Source organism: Capricornis sumatraensis, chromosome 13 (assembly GCF_032405125.1).
Source record: "Capricornis sumatraensis isolate serow.1 chromosome 13, serow.2, whole genome shotgun sequence".
In the NCBI taxonomy this organism is placed as follows: domain Eukaryota; kingdom Metazoa; phylum Chordata; class Mammalia; order Artiodactyla; family Bovidae; genus Capricornis; species Capricornis sumatraensis.
In genome coordinates, this window is record NC_091081.1 from 89,003,398 (window position 1) to 89,016,881 (window position 13,484).

At 55.3% G+C, this 13,484-nt stretch overlaps 1 protein-coding gene across 2 annotated transcripts in view; it reads right to left on the reverse strand.

The window, feature by feature from the left end:
• The window catches only part of UNC93A (unc-93 homolog A), a 28,018-nt gene that overhangs the window by 1,448 nt on the left and 13,086 nt on the right, over positions 1-13,484 (reverse strand). For both annotated transcript variants that reach the window (XM_068985433.1, XM_068985434.1), the window contains exons 5-8: positions 11,966-12,091; positions 9,221-9,435; positions 5,602-5,737; positions 4,471-4,602 (exon numbers count right to left, since the gene is read on the reverse strand). In XM_068985433.1, the coding sequence (XP_068841534.1) occupies positions 4,471-4,602; positions 5,602-5,737; positions 9,221-9,435; positions 11,966-12,091 (609 nt within the window). The remainder of the gene's footprint in view (positions 1-4,470; positions 4,603-5,601; positions 5,738-9,220; positions 9,436-11,965; positions 12,092-13,484) is intronic.

Genomic DNA, 13,484 nt, shown 5'->3' on the forward strand with positions numbered 1-13,484 from the left:
TTGGTTGGAAACGACAGGATGCATGAGCCGGGCACATAGGAAAGGACAGATCTGAATTTATCAGCCTGGAAGCAGCCCCTTTGGTGGCTGATGAGGCAAAAGGGCATTTCAAGGCCAGACACTCAGAGTTGTCTCAGATTCAGGCATTGGTGTGCGAGTGTTGCCATGGCCACAGTACGTTAAGGTGGCTAAGCAGAGAGCAGCCAAAATGAATGGCTCCAGAGGCAGGAGGGCTCTCTGGAGCCCAGTGGGAACCCAGAGCCCAGTGGGAACCTGGAGCAGGGGGAGGCAGGATTCTGCCCCAAGAAGGAAGGGCTGGGATGGTCCCACCCAGATGTAGCAATCAGCTTTTCCATTGAGAAGTGGTGACTGCAAAGGAGGGTTACACTGTACTCAATTGTATTCCGTCTCATTAACTAGGAATGTACGTGACTCACGTGACTCACGTCTTTTCTTAACAGAGAGAAACATCCAGGGAGAATAGCATTAGAAATCCATCTTGCTATTGAGACAGCAGAAGTGAGAGAGCTGGTCTTGGTAGGTGGCAAAAGCTACACAAAATGTGCAGTTTTTGAAAACTCAGAGACGGTATGGATGGACCACACTGCAGGGAGGGGAGCCCGCAGGGAGCTCTGTTATTAAAACAGCCCTCCTGGTCAAGATGGTTGAGAAAGTCGCAAACCATAGATGGGAAGAACAGTTTCCCCCCAAGAACTGATTTTTACTCAAAAAAACTTAATTTGAACAAAAAGACAGAAATAATTCATTTTAAATTGGTATTCTTATTCAAGAAGGACTTAACCCAAGTCATTCACTGGACTTCATGTAGCTGCTCACCTTGACAAAGGCTCAGCCTGATAGTCTCTCATGTCCATGGAAAGGAAGGAAGAGTTGGAGCAATTATTCCAGTGTCTCAGGGATAGAGAAGAACCAAACAGGTTTACTGTGAGCCTTCCGAACACCTGGGAATTGTATGCACACGGCTGTGCATCCCAGGTCCTGACCTGACTTCTGAGTGTTCAGTTCAGTTCAGTTCCGTTGAGTCACTCAGTCGTGTCCGATTCTTTGTGACCCCATGGACTGCAGCACGCCAGGCCTCCCTGTCCATCACCAACTCCCAGAGTCCACCCAAACTTATGCCCATCAAGTTGGTGATGCCATCCAACCATCTCATCCTCTGTCATCCCCTTCTCCTCCTGCCCTCAATCTTTCCCAGCATCGGGGTCTTTTGCAATGAGTCAGCTCTTTGCATCAGGTGGCCAAAGTACTGGAGTTTCAGCTTCAACATCAGTCCTTCCAATGAACATCCAGGGCTGATCTCCTTTAGGATGGACTGGTTGGATCTCCTTGCAGTCCAAGGGACTCTCAAGAGTCTTCTCCAACACCACAGTTCAATAGCATCAATTCTTTGTGTAAACACTTCAGAAAGCTCAGCTGAGCTCAGGGAAGTCAGTTAGTCAGAGCAAGTCGGCAGAAGCACTGGGGCATAAACAGTGGGGGTCCCTCGCCCCTCCACGGGGACGTGGAGGCCCTCTCTCCTGATGATCGCTAAGAGTCCTCTGGGGCTGTGGGGACCCCTCACTGGCTTACAGTCTGGGCGGCCGAGAAAAGCAAGTGTGGTTTCTGTTTGTCTCCTCTACCGACTCAGGGATTTCCTCTGTTGAGCAACAGACGCACCTGCGGCTAATCTGTCGCCGCTTCCACCAGCTGCCCTTTGTCCAAACACAGCAGTCTCTGCTGAGCTGAGCACACCTCTGTCACTTGGCTCAGAACTCCAGGAACGTCTCCTGCATCGTGGAGGCGGGAGAAAGGCTGTGAAAGCCAAACCCCTTGATGCCAGCGACCTTGGGTTTGCTCGGGGATGTTTCCTCAGCTGTTTCACAGGCCGGCACTGACTCAGATGCTGAGGAGGGGCTGTCCTGGACTGCCAAGGCCATGTGTGTGACATCCCTGGGTGCAGGGACAGCAGCCAGGCCCCCGTCCCTGGAAATGGCAGTTGCTGGCTTGTGTCTGGGCCTGACCTACTTTCCAGTCCCAGGTGCTTCCCTGGTGAGGGCTGGACAGTGGGTGGCATTTCCAAGGGAAGAAGCTCCCTTCTGAGCCGGATCTGCCCCTGGGGCCCCGGCTCACCCCTCAGTGGCTTGTTGGCTGCAGAGACGGCTCACCTCCTGGGGCCTCGACATTCCCACCCCCCAGCCAGGGCCATCAGTGGGTCCTGGGAGACCCTGCCCTCCCGAGTCCGTCACTGCTCCAGCCCAGACCTCTGCAGGTGCCGCCCTTCTTCTGGGTGAGGTGCCGTGGGGGTGACGCCACCCGCCGGGCTGCATCATGAGTGAATCCTCGCGGGATTAACCCGCCGGCCCGCAGTCAATGCCCTCTGTCACGTTAGGGCGTCCTGGCTGTGGCTCCTCCAGGAAGCCAGGACTGTCAGGCCTGAACTCAACTCCTTTCCCCAGAGTGATAGTCTTCCTGTCCTTTATGCTGCCTGCCTTCCCACACTTTCCAAAGAAAGGGGGCCCCGCGCCCCCCGGCCTGGAGGCCCCTCAGCCCCCGTCCCCACATGCCCCTGTCGGACGCTCTCCCCGCCTCCCAGCTGTCCTCTCCGCCCCGGGCCCCTTCCCCTCTCCTCACAGCTCTTCACTCTGCATCGAAAATTAATGGTCAGATTTTCTCTTGCTCCAAAATCTCTGTGGATGGTGACTGGAGCCATGAAATTAGAAGATGCTTGCTTCCTGGGAGAAAGGCTATGACCAACCTAGACAGCACATTAAAAAGCAGAGACATCACTTTGCCCACAAAGGCCCATCTAGTCAAGGCCATGGTTTTTCCAGTAGTCATGTATGGATGTGAGAGTTGGACCACAAAGAAAGCTGAGTGCCGGAGAATTGATGCTTTTGAACTGTGGTGTTGAAGACTCTTGAGAGTCCCTTGGACTGCAAGGCGATCCAACCAGTCCATCCTAAAGGAGATCAGTCCTGAATATTCGTTGGAAGGACTGATGCTGAAGCTGAAACTGCAGTACTTTGGCCACCTGATGGGAAGAGCTGACTCATTGGAAAAGACCCTGATGCTCGGAAAGGTTGAAAGCGGGAGAAGGGGACGACAGAGGATGAGATGTTTGGATGGCATCACTGATTCAGTGGACATGAACTTGGGCAAACTTTGGGAGATGGTGAGGGACAGGGAGGCCTTGTGTGGTGTGGTTCACGGGGTCGCAAAGAGTCGAACATGATTGAGCAATTGAACAATAACAGCAACAACAATACCGCTACACACGCCCAAGACAACCCCTTTCAGGGCTGGGTCCCCCTGATCGGGGTCCCCTGTCTTGTTCAAGCCCAAGCCAAGCCCTGCAGTGTATGCCTCCAAACCTGCTGTCTGGGGGCTTGCCGGCCGCCTGCAGCCCGGGAGTCCCGATGTCCAGCCCGGCCCTGGGACCACCAGGTCCTAGCCTGTCCTGGCTTCCTTTCCTCCCTGCTTCCAGCAGCTCCGCTGCTCAGCCCCTTCTGACCATGGCCCTCTGCGTGGCATACCCCTCCACGTCCCCAGGTTCCCCTGCGTTGCGGCAGCAGCTCGCCCTACCCCCGTCCCCAGCTGTAAACCCCTGCTGCTGCTTCCGTGGGTGCTGAGTGAACCCGGCCCCTTCACCAGGCAGTTCAGCCCCAGATCGGGCCAACCGCCACCCTCACCTTCAGCACTGCAGCCAGCCTGTCCTCACAGGTCCCCCTAAACACAGAGGCTGAAACCCCCAGGTGACAGTGTTGGGAGGTGGTATGGGGAGCCCTCAGGGTTACAGTGCCCTCGTGAAGGGGACCCCCGATTGTCCCCTCGCCCCTATGTCCACTGAGGACTCAGTGAGATGTTCATGAGCCAGGAGGTGGGTCCTCCAGTCCCCGAACCCGCGGTGCCTTCGTCCTGGACACCCAGCCCCAGAGCAGTACACATCTCCTGTTCACAAGCCGCACTCCCGTCTAGGGGGTGCTGTTAGAGACGGCTCCCTTCCAGCCTCCCCCAGGCTTCCCGCTGCCCAGAGGACCATCAGACAGGACGGGACTCAGGCGTGACCCCCAGGATGAATATGCCACTGACCCGTCCCACCCCCAACTCAGTTCTCCCCGTCCACCGAGGGACGTTGGCATGTAACCTGTAAGCCTTGGCCCCTCCCCACACCTCCACTGAAAGCAGACAGAAGCGCTTCTGCCCAGACACACGGGCAGGACATCGCTCTGCCCAGAGGAGCTCGCCCGGGGGAAGCCTCGACGGGACGGTCACGCTAGCAAGGACAGCTGCGGGCTCTGCTGTCTTTTCTCCCAGGCATTGCGGATCCAAGCCCGCGAGAGGAATTGGGGCCTGCCCTCCAGCCCCTGCTCCTTGACACGCGTCTCCCCGTCTCCCTCAGGGGCCCTGAGCCCTCCGCAGCCGGCCAAGCTGGGGCCCCCTGAGCGGGCCGGCCTTGAGCCAGGTACTCACCGTTGTTCTGTGTCTGCCAGACCGCGTCGGCCATGCCCCAGAGGCCGGGGAACACGAAGAACATGGGCAGCTGGCTGGGGTGCGGCTTCCACAGCAGGAGGGCAACGATGCAGGCCAGCTGGGTCACGGCCCCTGGGGGCGGGGGCGGGGGGGCGGGGGGCTCCTCTGAGTCCCTCTGAGCCGCGGGCCGAGCCTCCAACCCCCTGCTCCCTAGACTACTGCTGCCCGCTTTCTCTGGTGCCTTTGACCTGACCCGTGCAGGCTGCCAGGGGGCACCCCTGGCAGGTGCGCGACTCTGCCCGCCTCTGGTCTTCACAGCAGCAATGGCGGGGGAGCCTTGGGGTGACGTACCTCTGTGTCTTAGAGCAAAGTGTCATCTTGCTGGGCAGAGGAGGCCCCAGATTGTGGGGGCTCAGGGTGGGAGACACTGGGCTTATTCATTAGTGGGGACCCCTGCTTCTCACTGAGTGGGGGGCGTGGGAGGGGAGGGGAAGAGGGCCCCCAAGTCTGGGAGCGGGGCCTTCCAAGCAGGACGGGGAGCAAGGCCTCCTCGCTCCTCCTGGCTTTGTCCTCACAGCCTGAGGTCTCGGCTTCGTGAGTCTGCAGGCCCTGTGACGCCCCCCGACCGGGGAGACAGAGCAGCCTGTGACCCTCCGGGGCGGCAGAGGAGCACGTGGAGCGGGTGCCTCGAGGGTGTCCCGGGGCTGCGTGACCCCGGGTGAGTTACTAGGTGTCTGCGTTCCTCAGTAAGAATCGAATGACTCAGGCCTCGGCCGGCACTATGGTTTGGCTTCCCCTCCCTCTCGCTGCGTCACCACAGACCCGCGGGACTGTCACTGTTGGCTAGCTCTTTCCTTGAACACCCTCATCCTCACCTTGTCTCTGCTGCTTCCTGGTCCCCCAGGGGAGGCAGAAGGGGATGCGTGTTTAGACAACCAGCTTCATCCAGCGCGTGAACCAAGATCTCCTCCTTCTGGGAGGCCCCCTGCCTCCCGCCTGACCTCCGTCCCCCCTACTTTGTGTGCCTCCAGCGACCCCGCTCCTCACCCCAACCCCGGCCCCCTTCACACAGGCTGCAACTGCCCGCAGTGCAGCTGGACCCGCCCCGGGCCGCGCCCAGCACCCGCCTACCCAGCGCGAAGAGCGCGGTCCTGCCGGTGTACCGGGCCAGCCTCCCGAAGAGCACGGAGCCCAGGGCGTCGACGGCCCCGAAGCAGATCATCACGTAGCCCACGAACGGGATCCCCAGGGCGCAGGTGGTGTAGGACTGCGGGAGAGGGCAGACCGTCACCCGCGCCAGCCTCGTCCCGCTCGGGGCCGGGCGCGGGAGCCGCAGCTCTCTGGGGCTCATCCAAGTCAGGGAGTCCAGGCTGTGCTAAAACGCCATCTGCAGTGTGACCGCTGGCCTGCTGAGTTGGCCTGAAAGCTCGTCCAGGCCTTCTGTTCCCAGGGCGAGGACAGTGTTGGCGCCCCTTTTGAGTGAGAGCTAACAGGACCGTCTGGACAGGCCTCCTCCCCGTGTCCCTGCACCGCAGGTGTGGCGCACTGCCGTTCTGAGTCTGAAGTCTTCTCCTGGGGCGGGCCGTGCCCCTCCTGCCTGTGGGCGGCTGGCTGAGGACAGACCTGGGGGTGAGCAGGGGGCTGGGGGGTGCTTTAGGGCCTTGAAGCTGCCCTGAACAATGTGGTCATGATGCATTCATGTCATCATGCCTGTGTCCAAACCCCCAGAACACCCACACCAAGAGCAAGCCCCCAGGGAGATGCTGGATGCAAGGTGATGAGAACGTGTCCCTGTGGGTGCGCCAGCTGTGACAAACGGACAGATGAACTGTAGGCAGTAGGGGAGGCCGTAGCCAGGTGGGGTCGGCGGGGGGCGGGCACAGGAAATCTCTGTAATTTCTGCTCAGTTTTGCCATGAACATAAAACTGCTCTAAAAAATAAGGTCTTAATGAAAAAGAAGATGGAAGGAGCAGGGAGGGAATCTCGGTAGAGATGAGAACAGGAAGACCTCCTGCCCCAGGCCCGGGAGGTGGGGGGCGGAGGGGCCCCGGGGCACCAGGGCTCACGGGCTGCAGCTCTCACGATGCGCCCATCTCTGCAGAATCAGGACAGACACATCAGGAGGCCCCTGGCTCCTGGATGGTGCCGGCTGTGCCTGAGCTCACAGGCGGTGGTCTGTGACAAGTCCGAGGGGAGTGGCCTCGTCCAGACCCAGGGACTCTGTGTCATCCCCCTTGTTCTTGGAAACTCCAGGTCTCCAACAGGATAGTCCTCAGAGCAGAGGCCACAGGCAGCCCTGGGCGCCTGAACGTGCGGGGCTGTACACCAAGGGGAGTTTGCGGTTTATCTGGAACTCAAATCTGTACCCTGCCCTTTCTCCTGCAAGTTTGGCAGCCCCTCCTGGGAAGGAGCCATGGGGGGACTGGAGTGGAAGTTCCCTGGAGGATGAGTGGTGGTCCTGGGGGGTGGGCCTCTCGACACAGGCCGGAGGGTCCAGCCTTGGCCCTGGCTGTCTCCCTCCAACGCCCAGCTCCTCTCCCACACTTTCTGGGCAAAAACCTCTCTACCATCCCTGTCTGTGACATCCCTTCTACAGCATCCCACCGGGGTCTCCAGGACAGAACCCCACCTGGGCAGGGGCTCCAGAGACAGGGGCTCAGGGAGAGACCCTCGATAAAGGTAGCCAGCCAGACCTGGGGCTCCGCTCCAGCCAGGCCTAAAGAAGGACCCCCTCTCGGAACAAAGTGGGCAGACGGTGCAGGGGTCAGGTGGGCATCCAGGGAAAGGGCATCTGAGTAGCCAGGGCAACCATGCGGAGCCACCTTCCTTTCTAGATTGTGCCTCAATATTCAAAAACTAGCTAAGGGCCCAAATAGACTTTTCTCCAGACAGGACATACGGAGGAGCAAAAGGCACGTGGAAGGATGCTCAACATCGCTACTCAGTTCAGTTCAGTCGCTCAGTGCGACTCTTTGCGACCCCATGAATCGCAGCACGCCAGGCCCCCCTGTCCATCACCAACTCCCGGAGTTCACTCAAACTCATGCCCATCGAGTCGGTGATGCCATCCAACCATCTCATCCTCTGTTGTCCCCTTCTCCTCCTGCCCCCAATCCCTCCCAGCATCAGGGTCTTTTCCAATGAGTCAACTCTTCACATTAGGTGGCCACAGTACTGGAGTTTCAGCTTCAGCATCAGTCCTTCCAGTGAACACCCAGAACTGATCTCCTTTAGGATGGACTGGTGGGATCTCCTTGCAGTCCAAGGGACTCTCAAGAGTCTTCTCCAACACCACAGTTCAAAAGCATCAATTCTTCGGCACTCAGCTTTCTTCACAGTCCAACTCTCACATCCATACATGACCACTGCAAACACCATAACCTTGACTAGATGGACCTTTGTTGGCAAGGTAATATCTCTGCTTTTCAATATGCTGTCTAGGTTGGTCATAACTTTCCTTCCAAGGAGTAAGCGTCTCTTAATTTCATGACTGCAGTCACCATCTGCAGTGATTTTGGAGTCCAAAAATATAAAGTCTGACACTTTCCACTGTTTCCCCATCTATTTCCCATGAAGTAATGGGACCGGATGCCATGATCTTTGTTTTCTGAATGTTGGGCTATAAGCCAACTTTTTCATTCTCCTCTTTCACTTTCATCAAGAGGCTTTTTAGTTCCTTTTCACTTTCTGCCATAAGGGTGGTGTCATCTGCATATCTGAGGTGATTGATATTTCTCCCGGCAATCTTGATTCCAGCTTGTGTTTCTTCCAGCCCAGTGTTTCTCATGATGTACTCTGCATAGAAGTTAAATGAGCAGGGTGACCATATACAGCCTTGACGTACTTCTCTTCCTATTTGGAACCAGTCTGTTGTTCCATGTCCAGTTCTAACTGTTGCTTCCTGACCTGCATATAGGTTTCTCAAGAGGCAGGTCAGGAGGTCTGGTATTCCCATCTCTTGAAGAATTTTCCACAGTTTACTGTGATTCACACAGTCAAAGGCTTTGGCATAGTCAATAAAGCCAAAATAGATGGAATATTACTCAACCATGAAAAGGATGAAATAACGTCACTGGTAGCGACATGGATTCGAATAGAGAGTATCATCATACTATGTGAAGTCGGCCAGAGAAAGACAAGTATCCTGTGATGAATGATACACGTGAGCTCATTCACCAAACAGAAACAGACTCAGAGACTTAGAGAACGAGCTTATGGTAACCAGCAGGGGAAGAAGGGAGAGAAGGGACAGTTGGGGAGTCTGGGGTGGATGTGTGCACACCGCCATATTTGAAGTGGATAACCAGCAAGGACCTACTGCACGGCACAGAGACCTCTGCTCAGCATCTGCAATAACCTAAACGGGGAAAGGCTTTGAGAAAGAGCGTGCACACACAGACGTGTAACTGAGCCGCTCTGCTCTCCGCCCGCGAGTAACACAACACTGTCAATCAACTAGACTTTAGAATGAACATTTTTTAAAAGCTAGGTAATAAGGAATTTCAGTGTTTTCTCTATTTTCCACTCTAAGACAAGGACACGGGGTGAGATGCAGGCAAATAAGGGTCACTGCAACGACTCCCGAACGGCTTTGGTCCTTTACCTGGAGACACGTCTCAAGCGAGAGGCGACCCTGGTTCCAGGCCAGGTGAGCTCACATCCAGCCCCATGGGCAGTTCCCCCAAGGCCGGAAGGGCTGCGTGCAGCCCAGGGAGCCCCAAGCCGCCCGCCAGCCAGCCCCTCTCTTACCCGCGTGTAGTCGCCCGACAGGAAGGCTTGCTCGAACCCGCTGAGCATCGGCAGCAGGATCAGGAGACGCAGACGCTTGTCTCTGAGCAGCTTAAACGTCGACAGCAAAGTGGACCAGAAAGGGGGCGCCTGCTTCTCGCCCTCACCTTCCGGCTGAGCATCTCTTACGGGTTCCAGAAACACGGCTGTGAGTAGGACGGCCAGGAAACCGCACCCTGAAAGGACAAGGAGGGGACAGGCTGCTGTGCGGGGCTCCAGGGGCCCCAGCACACGCACAAGCGCACACGCACACACACGGGCTCCCCGCCTTGCCGTCTAGCCTCCAGCCCCTTGGGCTCCCTCTGGGGCTTCTCTGCCTTCAGCACCCACTCATCTCTCCTTCTCTGCCTGATAAACTCCTACTCATCCTTCAATACCTGGCTTGGGTACCACCTTCCCATCAGAGCTGCCCTCAGTTCAGTTCAGTTCAGTTCAGTTCAGTTGCTCAGTTGTGTCCGACTCTTTGCGACCCCATGAATCACAGCACGCCAGGCCTCCCTGTCCATCACCATCTCCTGAAGTTCACTCAGACTCACGTCCATCAAGTCCGTGATGCCTTCCAGCCATCTCATCCTCTGTCGTCCCCTTCTCCTCCTGCCCCCAATCCCTCCCAGCGTCAGGGTCTTTTCCAATGAGTCAACTCTTCACATGAGGTGGCCAAAGTACTGGAGTTTCAGCTTTAGCATCATTCCTTCCAAAGAAATTCCAGGGTTGATCTCCTTCAGAATGGACTGGTTGGATCTCCTTGCAGTCCAAGGGACTCTCAAGAGTCTTCTCCAACACCACAGTTCAAAAGCATCAATTCTTCAGTGCTCAGCCTTCTTCACAGTCCAACTCTCACATCCATACATGACTACTGGAAAAACCATAGCCTTGACTAGACGGACCTTAGTCGGCAAAGTAATGTCTCTGCTTTTGAATATGCTATCTAGGTTGGTCATAACTTTCCTCCCAAGGAGTAAGCGTCTTTTAATTTCATGGCTGCAGTCACCATCCCTAGAACCCAATTTCTCAAGGAGATGTAACTGCTCATCATCTGAGAGCTTTGTTCAAAACACTCATCCTGTTCAACTGGTTTCAGTTAGCTGAGTGCACATCTGGCCTCCAAGGTCACCGACAGCCAGGACCTCGTCTGCCTGCTTTCTGGGCCCCATCTCTAGCGCTTACTCTGGTTTATCAGCGTTAAGGCCCCCCTTGGCTCCTCTGATATGGAAGTGACTTTGAAATAGACTGGAGTGTTGGTGCATCTGCTCTCACCATGGAGATGAGCCGCCCATGCACACGGCCTCATGGCCTTTGATTCCCAGTGGCTTGTGCCCTCAGTCCCATCAAATCTGACTCTTATCAGACTCATGGTCATTAAGAAGGATACAATCCAAGACCTTCACAGACTCCAGAATTCAAGAATGATAAAGAATATCCTTAAATTTTCTTCAAATGGACACCAAAAAAAAAAAAATAATAATAACCCAACCACCTAATTTAAAGATATGCCCAAAGTAGTGGGGTCATTTAGAAATTTTTCATTGAAATAAGCATCTAAGGATAAGAGATCAAATCAGTCAATCCTAAAGGAAATCAACCCTGAATATTCATTGGAAGGATTGATGCTGAAGCTGAAGCTACAATACTTTGGTCACCTGATGCAAAGAGCTGACTCATTGGAAAACACCCTGATGCTGGGAAAGATTGAAGGCAAGAGGAGAAGGGGACAACAGAGGATGAGATGGTTGGGTGGCATCACCGACTCAATGGACGTGAGTTTGAGCAAGGTCCAGAAGATGAAGAAGGACAGGGAGGCCTGGCGCGCGGCAGTCTGTGGGATTGCAAAGAGTCGGACACGACTGAGCGACTGAACAAGGATAAGCGCCGTCATAGGAACTCACTCCCCTTGGGCAGCCATCTCTTCACAAATTTCCAGTGTCCAACACCTTCTGCTGCCCCGTGACCACCAGTGGGAGCCACAAGGCTTCACAGATACCAAAGGTGGGCAGTGGGAGACGCCCGCCCAGCCCCAGCCTCTCAGAAGTCATTTAAGTATATGCTTCAGGAAAAGGTGATAAGCCCAAGACTTGGGACTTCCAAATCCAACCAGATGTAGTTGAAGTGTGAAGTGTGACATTCACTCAGCCATGTCTGACTGTGTGACCCACGGACTGTAGCCCACAGGCTCCTCTGTCCATGGTATTCTCCAGGCAAGAACACTGGAGAGGGTTGCCATGCCTTCCTCCAGGGGATCTTCCTGGCCCAGGGATTGAACCTGGGTCTCCCGCATTACAGGCAGATTCATTGCCATCTGAGCCTCCAGGGAAGCCCTGCAAGTAGCCGATTCACCAAGGCTGTGGGCCACCTCGGTGCCACCCAACAGGGCGGCCACAGCCCCTAGTGGCCACTGAGCGCTTGGAACGTGGCTGCTGTGTGACCTCGGAAGAGTCATCTTACTTTTGTTAATTAGAATTTCAGTAAGCACACGTGATGACCGCGGGCCTGGATGGTGCAGACGTGGGGCTGGTTCCATCATCAAGCGAGACCTCTGACAGCAGAGGCTGCTGCACTGGGTTTCATGCGGGAAGGCCCTGGGCACCACCCAGCTGAACGCATTCTGAGGGGTGTGTGCAGATAAGCTCAGATCATCTGAGCCCTGGGAAGGTGGTCTTTTACCCAGGAAGGTCTTGCTTTGCCCGGATTCCTGGGGCCGGCACGTACCCGTGTAGATGCCCATGAGCGTGTAGATGAGGTCCTGGGAGGGCCGCTTCGTGCTGTTGGTGGACGTCACGGCCATCAGGCAGTCGCTGGCCCCGCAGGCCTGCAGCTGCTCCTCTGGGATGGTCCCTGTGGAAGCAGAGAGGCCAACTGAGGACATGGGGAACTCGCAACAGGAGACGGCACACGTGGAAGGATGTGCCAGGGAGAGTGTGGCCACACGGAGCATGAGACCCACCATGGGTCAGAGCCAACCACGGAGGTTGTTCCATCCAGTGTCTCAGACACGTCTCTCCTCGGAAACATCTGTATGCTGGTGGAATAAATGCTAGCTACTAGTTATATTGCGTTGCTAACTTCATTAAAAGTTTTCCACTTTTCTGAATTATAAATAAGATATGTTAGACTGGGTGTCAGGCCCACTGGGTTCTGAGGCTCATCTGTGAAGAGACCCATCACCGTGGGCAGGTTCGCTCATACTTTCTCTGAGTGTTTCTTAGCCGTAAAAAGAATGACATGTGAGCAATCAGTGACTCTCAGTAGACCCACATCGAATCTCTGAAGAAAGGGGACACGTTTCACAGGCAAGCATCCTCGGTGTCTCATCGTTCCCATAGTACTGATCTCAGCGCACGAGATGCTGCGGCATTCCTGTGAGTCGGGAGGTGCGCAGCCGGGGACAAGGCGGCAGCGTGGAGGCTGGAGGCACAGGAAGGTGGAGAAGCCTCTCAAGGCTCCCAACGTACTTTCCAGCCCTCAGATTCTGTGTCCAGTGACCAGGGAGAGATTAAGCTTACTTGTCTGCATGTCTTTAAAAGTGAACCTGTTCACGCCTCCACACCAGTCATGTCAGAGCCTGAACTTTCACCCTAGCTTCTGTTGGTCGATTGTTGACAGTTCTGGCAATATTGAGTAATGATTGGTGTCTATCAAACCTGCAATTTCCCTCTGCGGAGGTACTCAGCAAGGATGACATCATGTGAGCAAAGAGGGAGGAAAGATTCTTATTTCCGAAAGCTGGGACTTGAGTGGATGAACAGTACAAAAGATCAAGGCAGAGAGAGAGATTCCTGATAACGGGACAGTTAGCACCTCTTCCCCATTAATAAAGCTTCCTGTGAGGACTGCAGACATGCGTTTCCTCTGCCCTTGGTTGAAGTCTTCAGACAGCAAAGTGTGCAGGCGTAAAACAGACGCGCACTCTGTAACCCTGTCTGGGTGAGGCCGGGCAGAGAGGAAAGTTAAGACCCTGGTCATGCAGTGTTCAAATCTGTTGGGGATGGTGGCCTTTCGTGTAATATTGAAAACGCTGGTGAATGAATCGATTCCGAGGGAAAATAAATCACGGAAACCATTCTTAGTCTAGAGGATTTACTACCCCATGGATGTGTGGATGTGAGGGTCAGACCCTAAAGAAGGCTGAGCACCAAGGAACTGACGCTTTTGAACTGTGGTGTTGGAGAAGACTCCTGAGAGTCTCCTGGACTGCAAGGAGATCCATCCAGTCCATCCTAAAGGAGAT